The sequence below is a fragment of the Balaenoptera borealis genome (assembly GCF_965194805.1).
Source record: "Balaenoptera borealis genome assembly, chromosome: 16".
Taxonomy (NCBI): domain Eukaryota; kingdom Metazoa; phylum Chordata; class Mammalia; order Artiodactyla; family Balaenopteridae; genus Balaenoptera; species Balaenoptera borealis.
Genome location: NC_138872.1, coordinates 16,951,068 through 16,972,484, shown reverse-complemented (window position 1 = coordinate 16,972,484; position 21,417 = coordinate 16,951,068). Strand labels below are relative to the sequence as shown.

The 21,417-nt window shown below is 47.4% G+C and overlaps 1 protein-coding gene across 11 annotated transcripts in view; it reads left to right on the top strand.

Annotated features, from left to right (window-relative positions):
* Nucleotides 1-20,011, top strand: part of L3MBTL1 (L3MBTL histone methyl-lysine binding protein 1) — a 43,131-nt gene extending 23,120 nt beyond the window's left edge. For 3 of the 11 annotated variants that reach the window (XM_082361710.1, XM_082361715.1, XM_082361709.1), the window contains 3 exons: nucleotides 6,049-6,206; nucleotides 6,659-6,721; nucleotides 11,518-20,011. In XM_082361710.1, the coding sequence (XP_082217836.1) occupies nucleotides 6,049-6,206; nucleotides 6,659-6,721; nucleotides 11,518-11,652 (356 nt within the window). In that variant the 3' untranslated portion in view covers nucleotides 11,653-20,011. The other 8 variants (XM_082361711.1, XM_082361719.1, XM_082361713.1 and 5 more) reach the window with 7 other exon arrangements.
* The last annotated feature ends 1,406 nt before the right edge of the window (nucleotides 20,012-21,417 follow it).

The following is a 21,417-nucleotide window of genomic DNA, read 5'->3' as shown; positions in this document are numbered from 1 at the left end:
GAGAAGCTGGCAGGCAGGTCACCTCTGCATTCGAGATACTTGGGGATACAGAGCAGTGGCAAGACCACAGGGTGGGGCCTTGAGCGACCTCAGATTCCAGCCCCTTTTCATCCCTGGTTTTGCTGTGAGTTTGCGGGAAAGGCGCAGAGCCTCTCTGGACTTCTGGTTCACTGTGAGGTGGGATGATGCCTCCAGCTCTGCTTTTCTTTTTTTTTTTTTTTTAACATCTTTATTGAAGTATAATTGCCTTACAATAGTGTGTTAGCTTCTGCTTTATAACAAAGTGAATCAGTTATACATATACAATATGTTCCCATTTCTCTTCCCTCTTGCATCTCCCTCCCTCCCACCCTCCCCATCCCACCCCTCTAGGTGGTCACAAAGCACCGAGCTGATCTCCCTGTGCTATGCGGCTGTTTCCCACTAGCTATCTATTTTACATTTGGTAGTGTATATATGTCCATGACACTCTCTTACCCTGTCACATCTCACCCCACCCCCTCCCCATATCCTCAAGTCCATTCTCTAGTAGGTCTGTGTCTTTATTCCCGTCTTGCCACTAGGTTCTTCATGGCCTTTTTTTTTTTTTTTTTTTTTTTTCCCCTTAGATTCCGTATATATGTGTTAGCATACTGTATTTGTTTTTCTCTTTCTGACTTACTTCACTCTGTATGACAGACTCTAACTCCATCCACCTCATTACAAATACCTCCATTTCATTTCTTTTTATGGCTGAGTAATATTCCATTGTATATATGTGCCACATCTTCTTTATCCATTCGTCTGTCGATGGACATTTAGGTTGCTTCCAGGTCCTGGCTATTGTAAATAGAGCTGCAATGAACATTGTGGTACATGACACTTTTTGACCTATGGCTTTCTCAGGGTATATGCCCAGTAGTGGGATTGCTGGGTCGTATGGTAGTTCTATTTGTAGTTTTTTAAGGAACCTCCATACTGTTCTCCATAGTGGCTGTATCAATTTACATTCCCACCAACAGTGCAAGAGTGTTCCCTTTCCTCCACACCCTCTCCAGCATTTATTGTTTCTAGATTTTTTGATGATGGCCAATCTGACTGGTGTGAGATGATATCTCATTGTAGTTTTGATTTGCATTTCTCTAATGATTAATGATGTTGAGCATTCTTTCATGTGTCTGTAGGCCATCTGTATATCTTCTTTGGAGAAATGTCTATTTAGGTCTTCTGCCCATTTTTGGATTGGGTTGTTCGTTTTTTTGTTATTGAGCTGCATGAGCTGCTTGTAAATCTTGGAGATTAATCCTTTGTCAGTTGCTTCATTTGCAAATATTTTCTCCCATTCTAAGGGTTGTCTTTTGGTCTTGTTTATGGTTTCCTTTGCTGTGCAAAAGCTTTTAAGTTTCATTAGGTCCCATTTGTTTATTTGTGTTCTTATTTCCATTTCTCTGGGAGCTGGGTCAAAAAGAATCTTGCTGTGATGTATGTCATAGAGTGTTCTGCCTATGTTTTCCTCTAAGAGTTTGATAGTGTCTGGCCTTACACTTAGGTCTTTAATCCATTTGGAGTTTATTTTTGTGCATGGTGTCAGGGAGTGTTCTAATTTCATACTTTTACATGTACCTGTCCAGTTTTCCCAGCACCACTTATTGAAGAGGCTGTCTTTTCTCCACTGTATATGCTTGCCTCCTTTATCAAAGATAAGGTGACCATATGTGTGTGGGTTTATCTCTGGGCTTTCTATCCTGTTCCATTGATCTATATTTCTGTTTTTGTGCCAGTACCAAACTGTCTTGATTACTGAAGCTTTGTAGTATAGTCTGAAGTCAGGGAGCCTGATTCCCCCAGCTCCATTTTTCGTTCTCAAGATTGCTTTGGCTATTCGGGGTCTTTTGTGTTTCCATACAAATTGTGAAATTTTTTGTTCTAGTTCTGTGAAAAATGCCAGTGGTAGTTTGATAGGGATTGCTGCTTTTCTTAATCTAGGCTTCCAGGGAGGGAGGCCATGGCTGTCACTTTCTAACTGTGTGGCCTTGAGCTACTTAATTAACATCTCTGAGCTTCAGTTTCCTCATTTGAAAACATGAATAATAGCTGCATTTCCGGTGTCAATTACCTGAAATAATAGTGGCTACTTTGCCGTTTATTGAGCACCTACTATGGGCCCAGCACCATTTCAGATGCTTTACCTATACCATTGCTGACTCTCACAAGTGGTCTGTAACGTAGATGTCGTTCTCTCCTGAGAGAAGAGGAGTGGGAGGTTGGTAGAGTGAGGTCATTTGCCCGAGGTCACTCGCCTCTTAAGGGGCTGAGCTGGGCTTCAAACTCGGGTCTGACTTCTGCTATCGCTGCTGGTACAACAGACGTAAATTATCTGACCCACACGTCAGTTCACTTTTCCACCTCCTTTGCCTTAGATTGGCTGCAACAGCCAAGTACCACAGACTGGGTGGCTTCAACAGAAGTGTACTTTCTCACACTTCTGGAGGCTGGAGGTCCATGCTCAAAGGATCAACAGGTTTGGTTTCTTCTGAGGCCTCTCTCCTTGGTGTACAGACAGCCACCTTCCTGCCTGTGTCCCACATGGTCTTTGCTCTATGCCTGTGTGCCCCCAGGGTCTCTCCATGTCTCCAAAATTCCTTTTCTTATAAGGATACCAGACAGATTGGATTAAGATCCACCTTATCAGCCTCATTTTAACTTAATCACCTCTTTAAAGGCCCTTTCTCCAAATACAGTCACATTCTGAGATACTGGAGATTAGAGCTTTAACATATCAATTTTAAGGGGCATGGGACACAGCTCAGCCCATGGCTCCAAGGGGAGGGACAAGGTGACCGAGCCCTCCACTGCATGATGAATTCATCTGTATCTTCAGCCGCTGGCACAGGTCCTGATACACAGCAGGGATGCTGGGGATCTTGTTTCAGTTGAGTTGAATGCGCATCATTTTTTTTGTCAGATAGATAATTTTTTTGGCCACGCCTGGGGGCACGCGGGATCTTAGTTCCCCGACCAGGGATCGAACCTGGGCCCTTTGCAGTGGAAGCACAGAGTCCTAACCACTGGACAGCCCAGGAATTCCCTGAATGCACATCACTTTAAGGCAAGAAGAGACCTTGAGAAATCACCTGGATCAATGCACAATTTCTGGGCAGGACCCAGGCTATTCCAGTTCTTCAGGAACAGTCTCTGTAACCCGGTCAGTATTAGCACAGAGATTTAAAGCACAACCTCAAAGCAGACTGCCTTTTACATGCTGTGAGATCTTGAGCAGGTGAAGCCACCTCTCTGAGCCTCAGCTTCCTCATCTGTAAAACGCTAATAATAATAGTGCCAATCTTAAAAGGTGGTGAGAGGCTTAAATGAGGTGGTCCATGTGAAGTGCTTGATAACCTGCAGGAATTATTAGTCCTGATGTCTTGCCTGACTCCCTCTTGCTGCTATTCCATACTGTTTCCTCTTGGTAGAAACAGAAGGCAATTCCCTCAGCCTCAGGCCTGAGTGAGGCGGGTCTTGGCCTGCCTCCCGGCCCTCAGAGTGGGGACTTTCAGAGATGGGACTGCCGTGGGCACCTCTTCTATCCCGCCCTGGTACACCTTGTCGGCTTCCATGTTCTGACTGCCAGAGGGCTCTTGCCTACTGTGTTCATTCCAGAATTATCCTGAGAACTCTTTCCACAGACTGAGGCTGTGGCCCAGATTGGACCGGGAAGGACTCACCCAAGGCCTGAGGCACTTCAGGGACAGGGTAGGGGACAGAGCCCAGGCCTCTGACCTCTGGGCAGGGCTCCCCATTCCACCGGCTGGCTCTCCCAGAGGGGACACTTGTCACTCTGGATTTCGTTCCGGAGACTTCTCATGCATCCGTGGGTAGACCTCCTCCCTGTGGGTTTGCTGGGAAACAGCTCCCTGGGGGAGGCTGCCTGGAGAGGACAGGCCTCAGCTGTGCTCACTCTGTTCGCAGGGCCATTCACGCCCCATGAGTGTCCGCTGTTGGAAAGAATGAGGAAACCGCAGTGATTTCCTTACCCAACCAGTTTATTTACAGATGGAGAAACTGAGGCCCATGTTAAATGACCTGCCCAGGACTAAAGAGCAAGTTAGTAAGGAACTAACCCCATTTCCTGATTCTGAGTCCAGTTTGTGTTTTCTATTATACTGCATTACCCCCACTGCCCACACCCCCTCACTGTGGTTCCCCTGCCTTTCCACAGTGCCTATTCAGCACACCATTATTAACCTCCAATAATAATAGTGCTGTAGACTGAACGTTTGTATCCCCCCCAAATTCATATGTTGAAACCTAATCCCCAGTGTCACGGTATTTGGGGTGGGGCCTTTGGGAGGTGATTAGGTCATGAGGATGGAGCCCTCATGAATGGGATTAGTGCCCTTATAAGAGACCCCTTGCCCCTTCTGCCATGTGAAGACACAGTGAGAAGATGGCAGCCTGTGGGTCAGGAAGCAGACCTTCACCAGATATCGAATCTGCTGGTGCCTTGATCTGGGACTTCCAGCCTGTAGTACCGTGAGGAATACATTTCTGTTGCTTTTAAGCCAAAAAAAAAGAACAAGAGGAGCTGTTTCTGACCTGCAGCTAGATGTTTTGCAGTTAGATAAGATATCACGGGTGCCTGCAAAAGCTCCTGTCCTGTGCTCTGGGGAAGAAAGATAGGGAGCAGCACAGCTCCCAGATTCCTCGCCAGCGTACATGGAGCACCAGACACAGGGCTTCAAAGAGGGGCACCTGGGTGGACAGGAGGCCAGACCCGAGGGCAGGTAGATGAAGCGCTGGTGGCAGTAGCTGTCACGGGAGATCCGGGGTGCACCCCAAACGGGTCCTGAGAGAGCTGGCTGGGCTGTGCAGCAGTTGCAGGCTCCCTGGTGGTGCTGAAGGGTGGTGCGCTTCAGGGTGTGGGCAGGTGCCTGGGTTTGGGCTGATGAGCAGAGAGGCAGCAGGCTGGCCGAGTTACAGAAGAGCAGTCAGTGGGGCTGGAAACGGGATCCCAGAGGCTCTGAGGGTGATTGTGAGGTGCAAGAGTCAGGGTGAAAGGCTGAAGCGAAGAGGAGGGATGCAAGGACAATGTGATGAGCAGGGAGGGCCTGCAAGGGGAGGGCAGTGGGGGACCGCGTTCACGAGAGTCTAGAATTAGCACCTGAACAGGATAGAGCCGGCTGTCTTGGATTCTGGGCAGAGGCAGGGCAAGCCCCATGGGACAGTGGCCATGTGGTCCATCCAAGGCAGGTAAGGCGGGTAGGGGCCAGGTTTGCCAGAGTGGCCAGAAGTAGATGAAGTCCAAGCAGACAGCCACCAAGCCTGGCCAAAGAGGAAGCCAGGTAGAACAGGGTCACTCACCAAATCGAAGAGCCGCTTGGAGGCTGGAGTCGGGAGCCAGGGGTTCCAGGAACAGATCAGGAAGCAGAGGGACAGGCAGCATGGCGAGTGGGTCAGGGGTCACCCCAGATGTGCCTGAGTAGACTGGGGTCTGGTATGCAGAGAATGAACTAGACCCGGCTGGGGACGTAGTGGGGAGGAGTGGAGCTTGAGACAGAGGCAGCCGTTAGGGGGTGCGTGTCAGACTGGGCAGGCTGATCCTGATTCTCAAACAGGATCCCCCTGAGGTTGCAAGAATGGGGGCCCAAAAGGACTTAGGAAAAGGAGGGCAAGCAGGATGGACTTTTGATGTCCGGGTTGAGGTTGCTTGGATGTTGGGGGCCGTTTTGATGCAAGGTGTCTAGAGAGTGGTGTTTCTGGGATGCTGCAGCAGATCCAGGAGAGAAGAGCATCCTCGAAGGGCCCAGGGTGATGCAGCCTCAGAAGGATGGGGGTGGGGTCATTCTACACAGTCTGTAACGTGAGGAACCCACTTTACCCCAAGGGGCGAGCACTGGATGAGGAGTCAGGAGATCTGGATCACCCTCTTGGCTCTGCAGGGCTGCCCGAAAGGGGCCGTGGTCCTGCCCACTCTGCCAGCCAGTCTCTCAGGTGGCCTGGGGATGAGCGGGCTTCGGGGACCAGGTTAGCCTTCGGCCTTGGCCGCCAGCCTCTGACTCTGCCTTCCAGCACTGACCACTGACGTCATGCACCAGTCCCTCTTCATGTCGGCCCTGTCGGCCCACCCCGACCGGTCGCTGTCAGCGTGCTGGGAGCAGCACTGCAGGCTCCTGCCGGGAGTGGCGGGCATCTCGGCCTCGACAGTCGCCAAGTGGACCATCAATGAGGTGAGGGCCCCTCCCTCTTCCGCCTCCTCTACTTTGCCCTCACCGCACCCTGGCAGGAGGGCTCAGGAAAGGCCCCTGTCAGGCAGAGCCCCACAGCGCTCCTGACTCAACCTCCTGCGGTCCACAGTCCCTCCCAGCTGCTCAGTGGGGGCAGGTGGGGTGGCTCGGGGTGAGGTGGGGGGCACTGAGGGACTGTTTGATAGGCCCATCCTGGTGGATGGGGAGGAGGGCGTGCTGCTGCTCCGGTAGGAGAGACAGGCTCAGGCCTGGGCCTCGGGAGCAAGGGGCCTCACCTCGCTCACCCAGCAGCACGGAGATGCAAGATCCTCTTAGGCTGACAAGAAAAAGCAACACTGTCAGAGCCCAGGAGGCACCAAGGCCGGGTAGGCCCGCCTCCTCCCTCCTCTCCCGAGCCCCGTCCCCTTGGCAACATGTCTCCTTTGGTTTCCAAGGTCTTCGGCTTTGTTCAGACACTGACAGGTTGTGAGGACCAAGCGCGGCTCTTCAAAGATGAGGTAAGGTGCAAAGCGTAGGGTGGGGACAGAGGAGGGTCACCATCATTGAGATGGCAGGACGCAGGAGCCCTCCCCAGCACTGCCCCCAGCTAGAGAGGGCCCTCTGTCGTCCCACCTGGGGGACCAGTCATAGTGACCCACGTCTCTGGGAAAAATCTGGTACGCGCCATGGCCCAGCTTGGGAACCAAACCCTCTGTTCAGACCGTCCTCAGGAAGGGAGACCATCCTGGAAACAGGATTCCATTCACAACAAAAGTTGTGCTCTCTGCTCGAACTTTTGTTTTCCAAACTTAGCTTCCTCAATGGCAGTCAGTTAAAGTGTATTTTGACTGGCACAGCTATTGCCATTTACTGCAAGGATCCTAACACACACTTAAAATTAAGACCCAAAAGCTTACCAAAGTTGAGAAGCAGTGAGCTGTAGGAAAGACCACTAGTTTTGTGGACAGGTGGATTTGAATCCTAGTTCTGCTGGTTGGAGCTCTTTTGAGTCTGCATCTTCTCATCCGTGAGATAGAGATGGGGAGTTCCCTGGTGGTCTAGTGGTTAGGATTCGGCGCTTTTACTGTCATGGCCCAGGATCAATCCCTGGTTGGAGAACTGAGATCCCATAAGCCATGCAGCATGGCCAAAAAAATAGAGATAAAATGGGTATAATGATGACTATCTTGCAGGGCCATGTGAGCACTGGAAATGATGAGTGGATCACTGTACCAGAATGTCTAGTGTAACTATATCATCAGCATCTATATTATTATATACCAATGCTGTAGAGTAATATACAAATCACATCACTATAGCCACATGCCTGTTACAGGGAGAGCTCAATCCATGGTGTTTCTGGCTTTCAATGTGTAGTTGTCCTTAAATAAAGAGCTTTATCATGACTCTCCTAATTTGTAGAGTTTGAAATTGGAAGGGACCTTTCAGTTTGTTTAGGTCTTCCTTCCAAAGAATACACATACCCCCCTTAACCCAAGAGAGCGTAGTTTCAGCTCCCCATAGATGCCACCTCCAGGTCAGGTGCCCAGGAGAAAGAAGTATATTCCTCTTTCCCTGGAAGAATCTCTTTATCCAGGCCCAACACAGCCAGTTTCTTCATTGACCCTTGGGTGGTGGCGCTCCCAAACTCCTCCCCACTCTGGGTGCTTGCCTTCTGGGTTGACGATCTTCTTATCGGAACGTGTCTATGCCCCGAGTTTCAGATGCCGTCTGACCAACACAGAACACACTGGGCTGCTGCTCCCCTGTATGTCTGATGCTTTTGTTTTTAAAAAGACTTTATTTTTTTTAGAGCAGTTTTAGGTTCAAGGAAAATTGAGAGGAAGGTACAGAGAGTTCCCACGTACCCCCTGCCCCCTACACATGCACAGCCTCCCCCATTATCAGCACGCCCACCAGAGTGGGACCTTTGTTACAACCTATGAGCTGACACCTAGACGTTTTGTTTTCTTAATGGAGGTAAAATATGCATGGAGTGAAATGCACACATCTTAAAAGTACAATTCTACAAGTTTTGTGAAATGTATGTACCCTGAACCCAATATGTCAATCAAGATATAAAACATTTCCATCATACCAGAAAGTTCTTTCCTGGCCCCTTTCGTCAGCTCTCATAGGCAACCACTGTTCTAATTTCTAGCACCTTAAATTAGTTTTACCTGTTCTTGAACTTCATATAGGTGGAATCATACAGCACGTACTCTTTTGCGTCTGTCTCTTTTCAGTGTAATGTTTTGGAGGTTCATCCATGTTAGAGTGTACACCAGTCATTAGCTCCTTTTTATTTCTGAGCAGTGCTCTGTTTTAAGAAAATCCCACAGTTCTGTTAGTGGGCATTTGCATTGTTTTCTCCTTCTCCGGATTTGAACCCTATGTTTTTGTTGGCAAAACTTAAGTTTGCACTAGCTTTATTACAGCCACACCACACCAGTTTGGAGTTCATCAAAAAGTCCCCCAAGTGCCTTTTCTGTCAATTATCTATTATAGTCTAACCAAATTTTCCAGTGTGTTACTTGTACCACTGGGGTTTTTTTGGTTTTTTTTTTAGCCTAATGTAAAACTTTACATTTATCCCTATTAAATGTTCTCTCGTTGGTTTCATAGTCTCATTGTTTTAAATCTTGATTCTGTCATCTCTGATATTCATAGGGCTTTCCAGCCTTAAACAACTTGTGCATTTGAAAACTAAGCTTTCTGTGTCTTCCACCAAGTCTTCACTGCACGTGTTTAACGAGACAGAGCAGAAGCACGTGACACCCATTAGAGATCTTCCTGTAGGTGACAACAGGTCACAAATCAATGCTCTTTGAGTGCAGTGGTTTAGCCAGCTGTGGAATCACCCCAGAGTTTGATCCTTGGGCATCCTCCCCTTTTTAGGAAAAGGTCTATCTCTCCCAGGAACATCTGCTGTGTAACTCAGTTCCGCATGATCTGTGAAACAAAAAAACAATGGCAAAAGTGGGGAAGGTGTGCTGGTGGCCCACCGGCATCAAACAGAGTCTCAGGGTGGAGGAGGACCTTTACAGGGTCTGAGGATTACCTTCTCCGGGATCGGGTCCATGTCATCCATTTCCCCAGGGAGGACCATGCTCCAAGGAATGGGCTTTCTCTGGCTGAACTGATGCTTTCAGGGACATGAGTCAGGATTCTTTCCAGCCAGGACACAGACCATTCATTAGAGGGATGCTTCATGAGTGAGAAATTAGATAGATGGGTAGATAGATAGATGGGCATATCGGATAGATGGTCTTAGGGATAGTCTGTTCAGTCTGGTGGTTGGCACTGATGGGCCTAAGAAAAGTCTGCCCATTCCTCCCCTTGTCACCTTTATTGTAGCTCTCATGTATTTGTTTAATTTACTCAGCAAATAATTATTGATGTCTGCTGTGTGCCTGGTCCAGCATCATGTGATGAGGGCAAATTCCTTAGTCTTTCTGCCTCAGTTTCCTCACCTGTAAAATGGGGGTAATTAATACTGGTACTGCTTAAGAGGGGTGTTGTGAGAATTATTAAATCAGTTAATATACCAAAAGTGTTTAAGAACAGTGTTGGAACATAAGAAAGATGTTTATGTTTAAACGCTTATGTTTCTTTAAGAACATAAGAAACACCATAGAAGTGTTTTGTTTGCCATGATTCTTAAGGAGGGAGCATAAGAGGGATGATACCTTTTCAAAAAAAAGGGTCCCAGTACCCAGAGGAGGGGATTCATCAAGCCAAATGGTGGGACCAGGAGCCACATGGCCCTCCTGCCCAGAGGCTCCGCAGCCCAGCCAGGCCCACCCGCTGAGAGAAAAGGCCCTTGTGCTCACCATACCACACCCCTAGCCCCATCTCCCTCCCTGGCTCTCTGCATCTCTTTCCCTCCTCCGCAACGGGCTTCTCCCCTCCCTTTCCCTACCCATCTCCCTATCCCGGAGAATTAACAATTATTTGCTTCACCTATTTTTAGATGAAGCAGTTTTTGGTTTTTTTTTTAAGAAAGGTAATTTATTTTATTTATTTATGGCTGCGTTGGGTCTTCGTTGCTGCGCGCGGGCTTTCTCTAGTTGCGGCGAGCGGGGGCTGCTCTTCATTGCGGTGCGTGGGCTTCTCATCGCGGTGGCTTCTCTTGTTGTGGAGCACGGGCTCTAGGCTCACGGGCTTCAGTAGTTGTGGCTCGTGGGCTTAGTTGCTCCACAGCATGTGGGATCCTCCCGGACCAGGGCTCAAAGCCATGTCCCCTGCATTGGCAGGCGGATTCTTAACCACTGCGCCACCAGGGAAGTCCCAGGTGAAGTAGTTTTAAGTAGATAATGGCTATCATGACATTTCACCCCTGAGTACTTCAGCACGCATCTCTAAAAACTAAAGTCTTTCTCCGCATCACCACAACCTTGTTACCCCACTGAACAAGCGGACAGTAGCTCCTTTATATCACCTAATACCCAGCCTGTATTCAAATTTCCCTGCTCGTGCCCAGAGTATCTTTTGCAGTTGGTGTTTTTGAGCCAGGACCCAAGCAAGGTCCACACAGTTGGTTTGGGTTGTTATGTCTCTTAAATATCTTCTATTCTAGAATAGTTTCCTCTCTTTTTTTTACTTCTTTATTTTTTTTATTTTTTTGTGACATTGGAAACAGTCTTGGTGAATGTGAACTTCTGGATCTGTCTCACTGCTTCTTCGTGGTGTTGTTTAACTAGGTCTACTCTCCCCTGTGTTTCTTATAAACTGGACGTCAGGTGCAGAGGTTGGTTAGATTCAGATTTAATCTCTTTTTTTCTCTCTTCCTCTCTTCCTTCCCCACCCCCCCCTTCCTTCTCAAGAATAGCTCATAGGTAACATGGTAGCGCTCAGCCTGCAGCACGTGGGAATGCCCTCGGTGTCTGCTTATTTACTATTCGCAGTGCCAAGATTGATCCTTATGTGGGGACAGCAACAGCAGGTATTTTGAAGCCGCTGTCAGTGAGGACTCAGAGGACATTATGTAAACACATACTGAAATCCAGACCAGCCAGCAGAAAGAGAGAGAGCGAGCACGTGTGTGCGTGCGTGTGCATGTGTGTGTGTGTGGACGTGGGGAAACCAGTGGATATCTTTCTTTCCTTCTCTCTCCCCATTGCTGTCTTCCTTTTTTCCTTCCTCCCTCCCTTGTCCTTTCTCCTCCCTCTCCCCCTCCCTCCTGTTTCCCTTTCCCCCATCTGTCCTTTACTCCTATTTTCTTTCTCCCTCTCCACTCCCCACGCACACACCCTCCTTCCCCGTGACCCTCTCCACCTTCTCCGCTTTCCACCTCCCTCCCGCAACTCCTCAGATGATTGACGGCGAGGCCTTCCTTTTGCTGACACAGGCGGACATTGTGAAGATCATGAGTGTCAAGCTGGGCCCAGCCTTGAAGATCTATAACGCCATTCTCATGTTCAAAAACGCCGACGACACCTTAAAATGACTGGCTCAGGGCTGGTCTCTTAAATATCTCCCTCTGCAGCTGCTGCCTCCTTCCCGGCTTGAGTTCCTCACACCCCATCCGTGCCCCTGCCACCCTCTATCCCTTATCAGGGGTGGTCCTTCTCTCCGGGCCTGCCTTGTACAAGGTACAGGGAAGCAGAGGAGCCCTGGGGAGGATGGAGTCCTGGCCCCCGAGTCCTAGAGCTCATCTGCCAGCGGGCACACCGGTGAGGGTGAGACTGGGCGGGGGGAGCACCACTGATGGAGAAGTTTGAAGGTGCCCCACCCATGGCGGCCCCGCATCTCCAGCGACTTGTTTCATCACCAGAGGGTCTTTCTCTCAGCCGTTAAGAACAGTCTGGTAGAACAGGAGTCCTCCAATCTGAGGACCTTTTCTCTTTGGCATCTCTCTGCGCTCTTGCTTCCTTGTTCCCTTTCCTCCTATCAGGAAGCGACCCTGCCAAAAATGTATTTATTCAAAAAGACACCTCCCCTCTTTCTGTCTGCTGGTTTTGCTGCCCACATTCTGCTGCCTGGTTTCCTGGGCACGGCCCAGCCAGACCCCGCTGGCTCTTCCCCCTTAGATGGGTGAGCCCCAGAGGTATGTCTTCATAGGATCCATTGGGAGGCTTTGGCTGCCTTTCTCTTTTTTGCCTGGAAGTGGGGGATTCTGAGCCAGGATGCCTTCTTCAACACGCCCAGTTCTGGACCACTTGGTATTTTAGTGTCCCATGCCCCGTCCTGTTTCCAGTAGAGTGGGTGGTTAGAACCTGTTTAACTTCTGTAGCAGAGGTTATGGTTCCACGATGTCCCCCCTACACCCCTTCTGTGTCAGGTATAAAGAGGAGGCACCCTGGCTGGCTAGGTGGCCGAGGCCAGCCCCAGGGTACATGAGATAACCTCGGGCCTTGGGCCAGCAGCGCAGTCCGGCAGGCATGGTGGCTTTCAAAGCTGGGTATAGCATCCTTCTCTGCAGCCATGGGTCTCAGCCAACGTGTTGCCCGGGGGGTAAGGGCCCTATGCCTGCCAGGCCTCCCGCCGTGGGGGTGTAGCACTCTGCCTGGCACATACACCCCATGGCATCACATTCAACCTGTCCCTTAAATGTCTTGCTCTTGGGGAGTCTTACAAACACCCCTTGGAGTTGGGAGTTGGGAAGAAGGTGAATTCTATCTTCGAAGTCTCCATGCCCCTTAAGCCTCTCTTACCACTCTCCATCTGTCTTGCACTGCCAGCCGGGTGCCTGCCAGGGCTCTGGGACTTTGACCTTTCTGTCCAAGAGGGGGCCTAGCCTCCACTGAGCCACTGCCAAGCCCGCCTCCCAGCCTACAGGGGCGGGGGCAGAGGCCACGGCAAGAGCCAGCCCCACACGTGGAGGTGAGGCGCCACCGCCAAGCTCCTGTGGAGCCAGGGGCCTTCCCCAGACCCCTGCTGTCCATCATGTGATGTGTATGTGCGGGTGCGTGTAGGGCACTCTTGGAAGTGTTTGACGGGGTGCAGGTGTGAGGCCCGGTGCTGGGAAAATGTCAAGGGCTATTATTGTTAAAATATGAAGCTTTGTCTTTGGGAAACCCAAAGCTCTGTTGAGTTCGTGCCCCAGTCCAGGAGGGGACCTTCTCTCACAGAGGCAGCTTGGCCAGGGCAGCAATTCAGCTCCCCCAGCTGAGCTGCCGCAGGGCTGCAGACGGTCCTCAGAGGCCCTACCTTCCTGGAAGGGCTCGGCCAGGCCCTGCCTCGGGCTGGGGGTTGGGTTTACAGAGGCTGCGCTGGGGCCCCCTTGGCCAGGAGTAAGGAGGAGCGAGCTGAGCCTCTCTCTCTTGGTTGCTTGGGTGGCAGTACAACCCACCAGCTCCGTGGCCTCGTCTGCTCCTTGTGAAACTGGGGAGAGATGCTCGTTGACTCTGGTGTGAGGAGAAGACAGCAAGTACACACAGCTGTGCTGTGGGGCCTCTCCACTTCTAAGGAGCGCAGCTGGGACAGCTGTGCCATGTGGGTCTGTCCACCACCATCCTAATGCTTGTCTACAGGAGAGACAGGGTGGACCAAGGGCCTTGGAGAAAAGGGCCCCCAGGCCTCCGAACTTGGAGACCTCAGCACTGTCTGCGCCAACATCAAACTCTGGAAAGAAACCAAATCATAAAAAAGGGGGAAAGAAATCTGCCTTCTGTCCACCCCGCTGCCCCTTCACCCCTATCCCTTTCCCAAATGAGATCATTGCACCTTGACCTGGGCGCGTGCGGTGAGGGGTGAGGGGAGGGAGTTGGCACCGCTGCCCTGTGCCCTCCACCCTGCTCTCCAGCAGCAGGAACCACATACCCTTTGGCCCCCAGCAGCCTCTCCCAGCCCTTGCCCAGCCCTGGCCTAGGGCAGTGAGACGCTTTCTGTTTAATATATGAAGCAGGAGAATGATCCCAGAGTTCAAAAATGAAGCCTGTTTGCACTTTCATTCACATGCACTTTGGTGGAGTTAATGTTTTTTGTACTTGCCTCGTGAGTGTGTGTGTGTGTGTCTGCGCGTGTTTGTGTGTGCACGCACATGTGCGTGTTCTTTAAGAGAATCCGCTGGTTAAAGATAAAGTCACTCTTGACTCTTGAGAGAGAAAAAGTAACAAACAAAATGTGGTGTATTTTGTCAGTGTATTGAAACAACATAAATAAACCTGAAGAACGGGATGATTTGCTATCAGAGTCTGTTTCTCTTTTCATGATCCAACATCCAGAGAACACAAAATGAATATTGTGCCATTACTGAAGAGATTAAAGCATTCTGTTTGCTGTTAGGGGTCCTAAAGAACCTGATTTTTATTCTATTTTAAAGATAAAAAACAAAGGATAAAGATAAATGGGGATACTTGTCAACACTGAGAAATGTAAACAATGGGAACCCCCTGAAAACAGCATGAAAATGGCCTGAGCCTTGACAGTTTATAAATGGTCAAGGGCAGAAAATTCAATAAAGCCTCTGGTTTTTAAAATAACCTCAAATTTTGGGGTGGGGAAATGTCAAGCTGAACAGTTAGAATTTGTTAAGGTTCCCAGAGATAGTATGAGCTGATGGGAAAGTGGCAGAAATATTCAATCACATCAACCCCTTTCTGTCAACATCCTTAATTCCTTTGCCCCACTGCTGTAGCCAGACTACTTGGCTAGAATACCAACCGTGGAGCTGTCCAAGAGCCCATCTTCTCCACACCTTAACCAGGAACTTATCTTACCGAGTAGATTGTTGCCATGGTTGACTGATGATCTCTGGCTTCAATGTAAACCCTTAGGGCTGCCCAGGAAGCAGCTGGAATTTGGGGGGTGGGTGGTGGCTTAGGTTTGACTTCCCTTTTCATGCTCCTCAAACCTTCTACCCCATCAACTTCCCAGTTGTCTCAATAGATGTCCTCACCATCTATGTCACAGAGAAAATGGGGGTCATCAGGAGTACCCCACCTTCCAGCCACCTCATCTTCCAGTCCCCTCCTACCTACATCCATCCTTCCTTCTTTCCTACTATCATAGTGGAATAATTGATCCTTCCATTTGTCCAAAGTTAATCGTCTACCAGCCATGGCTGCTATAAAAGGAAAAGAAACATTGAGTGACAAGTAGGGACTTTTGGAAATTTCAAATATGATTGCAGAGATAACTCAATACAAGGTTGAAAGATAAAGTTGATATTGCCGCAAAAGTGGAATAAAAAAAGAGATGAAAATGGGAAAGAATAAGAAAATTAGAGGACTAACTAGAAGTCCAATATACAACTAACAGGAATGCCTTTAAGAGAGAACAGAGAAAACAAATTATATGAAACAAAAACAAACTTAAAAAAAAAAAAAAAGGAAATTTCACAGAGAGACAAATTAAAAAATCACACTGAATGCCCAGCACAATGGATGTAAAAGGAATGACACCAAGTCTCATTACAGTGAGATGTCAGAATAATGAGAACAAAGAGAAGATCTAAAAGCTTCCAGAGGGAATAAGACAGGTCACATCCAAAGGAACATGAATTACAGTAGCACTGAACGTCTCAATAGCTATGCTGGAAGCAAGAGAAAGGAGTAATGTCTTCACAATTTCCAAAGGAAAATTATTTCTACCCTAGAATTCTGTACCCAGCCAAGCTATCGGTCAAATATGAAAGCAGAACATTTTCAAACATACAAAGTTTCAAACTTTTACCTCCTATGCACCTTTCCTCAGGAAGCCACTGGAGGGTGTGTTCCATCAAAATGAGAGAGTATATAAAAAAGGAAGAAGATCCCAGGAATGCAAGGATATGTCTTTTCAACATAAGGAAACCAATCTGTATAATATGCCACGTTGCTAGAATGAAGGGAGAAAACATATGATCATCTCAATTGATGCAGAAAAGGCATCTGACAAAAATCCAGCACCTTTTCACAATAAAAACTGTCAGAAAACTAGGAATAGAAGGGAACTTCCTCAACATGACAAATGGAAAGAATTAATATTCATGGGTAGGAAGACTTAATATTAAGACGTCAATACTACCCAAAGTTATCTATAGGTCGGTGCAAACCCTATCAAAATTCCAATGACCTTTTTTGCAGGAATGTAAAATCTGATTCTCATGTTTGTATGGAATTGCAAGGGGCTCCCAAAAGCCAAAACAATCTTGAAAAGGAACAAAGTTGGAAGACTCAGATTTCGTGATTTCAAAACTGACTGCAAAGATAATGTAATCAAAATGTATGATACTGACATAGGGCAGACCTAAAGACCAATTGAATAGAACTGTGAGTCCAGAAATAAACCCATACATTTATGGCCAATTGACTTTTTAATAAATTTATTTTATTTATTTTTATTTTTGGCTGTGTTGGGTCTTCGTTGCTGCATGCGGGCTTTCTCTAGTTGCAGCGTGCAGGCTTTCTCTACTTGCGGCACGTGGGGGCTACTCTTCGTTGCAGTGCACGGGCTTCTCATTGCAGTGGCTTCTCTTGTTGCGGAGCATGGGCTCTAGGCGCGCAGGCTCAGTAGTTGTGGCACACGGGCTTAGTTCTTCTGCAGTATGTGGGATCTTCCCGGACCAGGGCTCAAACCCATGTCCTCTGCATTGGCAGGCGGATTCTTAACCACTGCGCCACCACGGAAGCCCCAGCCAATTGATTTTTTTTTTTTTTTTGGCTGCATTGGGTCTTCGTTGCTGGGTGCAAGCTTTCTCTACTTGCAGTGAGCGGGGGCTACTCTTCACTGCGGTGCATGGGCTTCTCATTGTGGTGGCTTCTCTTGCTGTGGAGCACGGGCTCTAGGCACGTGGGCTTCAGTAGTTGTGGCACACGGGCTCAGTAGTTGTGGCTCGCAGGCTCTAGAGTGCAGGCTCTGTAGTTGTGGTGCACAGGCTTAGTTGCTTCGCGGCACGTGGCATCTTCCCGGACCAGGGCTCGAACCCGTGTCCCCTGCATTGGCAGGCGGATTCTTAACCACTGCGCCACCAGGGAAGTCCCCCAGCCAATTGATTTTTGATAAGAGTGTCAGGTCCATTCAGTAGGGATAAGAACAGGACAATAGGATTTCCACATGTGAAAAAAGTGAAGTTGTATGCCTACCTTACACTATATAAAAAATGAACTCAAAATGGATCAATGACCCAAATGTAAGAGCTAAAACCATAAAACCCTTAGAAGAAAACATAGAGGTAAATCTTTATGACCTTGGAATTGACAATGGATTCTAGATGTGACACCAAAAGCACAAGCAACAAAAGAAAAAAAATAGATAAGTTGAACTTCATCAAAATTAAAAACTTTTGGGACTTCTCTGGTGGCGCAGTGGTTAAGAATCTGCCTGCCAATGCAGGGGACACGGGTTCGAGCCCTGGTCCGGGAAGATCCCACATGCTGTGGAGCAACTAAGCCCGTGCGCCACAACTACTGAGCCTGTGCTCCAGAGCCCACGAGCCACAACTACTGAAGCCCGCGTGCCTAGAGCCCATGCTCCACAACAAAAGAAGCCACTGCAATAAGCCCGCACAGCACAACAAAGAGTAGCCCCCGCTCACCGCAACTAGAGGAAGCCCGTGCACAGCAACGAAGACCCAACACAGCCAAAAATATATAAATAAATAAATTTATTTTTAAAAATTAAAAACTTTTGTCTATCAAAGGACATTATCAAAAAAGTGAGAAGAAAACCTGTAGGGAGAGAATAGGTGCAAATTTTATATCTGACAAGAGTTTAATATCCAGAATATATAAAGAATTCCTAAAACTAAACAACAAAAAGACAAGCAACCCAAATAAAAAGTGGCAGAGGACTTGACTAGACATTTCTCCAAAGAAGATACATTGACACAAATGGCTAATAAACACATGGGAAGATGTTCAACATCATTAGTCATTGGAAAAATGCAAATCAAAACCACAATGAGATACCATGTCACATTCACTAGGATGCCTTAATCAAAAAAAAAAAAAAAAGGAAAATAATAATTGTTGGCAAGGATGCGGAGAAACTTCTGGTTGGAATGTAAAATGGTGCAGCCACCATGAAAACTTTGGCTCTTCAAGGAGAAGTTTGGTTCCTCAAAAAGCTAAGTATAGAATTACCATATTACCCAGCAATTTCACTCCTAAGTATACACCTAAAAGATTTGAAAACAGATTATTTGTATGCCAGTGTTCATTGAAGCATTATTCACAATGGCCAAAAGGTAGAAACAACCCAAGTGTCCACTGATAGATGAATAGGTAGACAAAATATAGATGAATAGGTGGACAAAAAGTGGTATATCCATCCATACAATGGAATATTATTCAACCATAAAATGGACTAAGCAACATGGATGAACATTTTGCTAAGTGATATAAGCCAGGTACAAAAGGACAAATATTGTATGATTCCACTTATATGAAGTATCTAGAATAGGCAATAGAGACAGAAAGTAGATTAGAGGTTACCAGGGGCTGTGGTGAAGGGGGAATTGGGAGTTACTGCTTAGTAGCTACAGAGTTTCTCTTTGGGGTGATGAAAAAGTTTTGGAAATAGATAATGATGGTGGTTGTACAACACTGTGAAAGGACTTAATGGTACTGAATTGTCCACTTCATAATGGTTAAAATGGCAAATTTTATTTATATAGATTTGACCACAATTTTAAAGATTAAAAAAAAAAAGAGGACACAGAGAGAGAAAAATAAATACCATATGCTAACACATATATATGGGATCTAAAAAAAAAAAAAATGGTTCTGAAGAACCTAGGGACAGGACAGGAATAAAGACGCAGATGTAGAGAGTGGACTTGAGGACACGGGGAGGGGGAAGGGTAAGCTGGGACGAAGGGACAGACTGGCATGGACTTATATATACTACCAAATGTAAAATAGCTAGCTAGTGGGAAGCAGCCACATAGCACAAGGAGATCAGCTCGGTGCTTTGTGACCACCTGGAGGGGTGGGATAGGGCGGGTGGGAGGGAGATACAAGAGGGAGGAGATATGGGGATATATGTATATGTATAGCTGATTCACTTTGTTATAAAGCAGAAACTAACACACCATTGTAAAGCAATTATACTCCAATACAGATGTTAAAAAAAAAAAGAGGACAACATAGGATCCAGGAAATAGGACCTCCAACAAGGAGAGGGACAAAAAGGGGACTTCCCTGGCGGTCCAGTGGTTAAGACTCTGTGCTTCCACTGCAGGGGGCACAGGTTCGATCCCTGGTCGGGGAACTAAGATCCTGCATGCCACGCGGCATGGCCAAAAAAATTTAATTTAATTTAATTTAAAAAAAAAAAGGAGAAGGACGAAGGGAATTTCTAGAGTGATGGGAAAGGAAGGGCCAAGTTGACGACTGAGCAGCTGCCCAGATGAGAACAGAAGGATGAAAGTCTCCAGGAAGGATGAGAATAAAACAACCAAACAAACTGAAATCGATATATTATTGTATTAGGAGGCTATTTTCAACTCTATCAGAGAGTTTGAGAGAAAATTATATACGTGTGTGTATGTATACAGAGGTATATGTTCAGTATTTCAAGCCATCGAATGAGGCAGTTACTAATTAACTTTAGGAAAAGCAGAAGTGTGTATTTGGATGAGCAAGATCTAAATATTGTAAGAAGGAAGTGAGAGAGTGGCATGGACATATATACACTACCAAATGTAAAATAGATAGCTAGTGGGAAGCAGCTGCATAGCACAGGGAAATCAGCTTGGTGCTTTGTGACCACCTAGAGGGGTGGGATAGGGAGGGTGGGAGGGAGACGCAAGAGGGAGGAGATCTGGGGATATATGTAAATGTATAGCTGATTCACTATGTTATACAGCAGAAACTAACACAGCATTGTAAAGCAATTATACTCCAATAAAGGTGTTAAAAAAAGAAAAAGAAAAAGAAAAAGAAGGAAGCCACTTGCGAATTTCTAAAAATGACAGATGGAGGAATCGCAGTATAATCATGCTATTTAGACACGTGGAGGTAATTACCAAAGGAAGCAGCTAAAGTGCGTTCCTTGTCGATGAGGAATGAGACAAGGAACTGAAGTTTTTCATTATCCACCTCCTAGTCCAGCTCGATTTTTTAAATTTTGTACATTTATCACTTTCTAAAAATCTTTTTTCCTAAGAGAAAACTGGGGGGCTCATCTCTGGCCTGTGTGTGAACAATGTTGGCATCCTGCGCCCAGCCCACATGGGTAACAGGTTTTTCAGTCCAATGCCTGTTATTCCCTCTGCCTATGGATGAATCTGCAGGTGTGAGAGGGTGTGTGCAAGTGGGGGTATTGGTGGGAGTAGGGACAGGGGGCCAGATAAAGCACAGAAAAGTGGGCTGAGGAATGTCAAGGTGGAGGGAATATTCACAGAGGTGGGTTCCTATTGGTTCAGGCTCTCGTTTCCCCTTCTCATCCCTGAGAACGAATCTTAGACCTTCACACCCAAACTACAGAATCCAGCCAGCTGAGAGAGAAGAGACGGGGAGATTGGAAGGGGAAAGAAGAAGGAAGATGAAGATGGGGAGGGATTGCATTACTGCAGTGGCATCAGGGCAGGGGTGGCCTTGGCTATTTTCTGCAGCATTTTGAGGGGAAAGGGCAAGTTTAAGCACTGCCGATAGCCATGTCAGTTGGTACAGCTCGTTACACTAATTTAGTAGATAGGTCAAAATTAACCCAGCACTCCCACTTGCAGGAGTTTATCAGACAGAAACACTTGCCCAAGGTCACAGGATATTAACATGAAGATGTTCTCTGCGGCCTCGCTTAGAATTACTGCGATTTTGGTAACAGTTTGAATGTCCATCAGCAAAGGAACAGTGAATAGGAAATAGGAATGAGAAACTAATCCCACAGTATACAATGTGATACAGATGTTTTTTAAAATGTTGTATGTGTTGACATGGAAAGCTGTGTGTGAGGGAAAAAAAAGTGAGTTGCTGAACAATATGTATAGTACGGCCCATTTGTCTGGGGGGAAAATGGATGTGATATGTAGATGAGGGCGCAGACAAAAGCCTGGAAGGAGAATCACCATTTCGTTAACAGCAGTTACCCCTGGCAATGAGATTGAAGGTGGGTTGGAGGAGAAGCTTTCACTGTTTATTTCAAGGTCTTCCGTATGTTGGAATTCTTCCCTACAGTTTATGCAACACCATTATGTGGGTTTTTGTTTTTCTTTTTAAACTGGCTTTGCGAGTGTGTGGGAGGAGGGATGTAGGGGAGGAGGAGCTTGGCAGAGCAGGGGCAGCTCTGTCCGGAAAGGGGCAGGACCCGGGGCTCTGCCCTGGTTTGCTTGGTGCCCTTGGCCAGC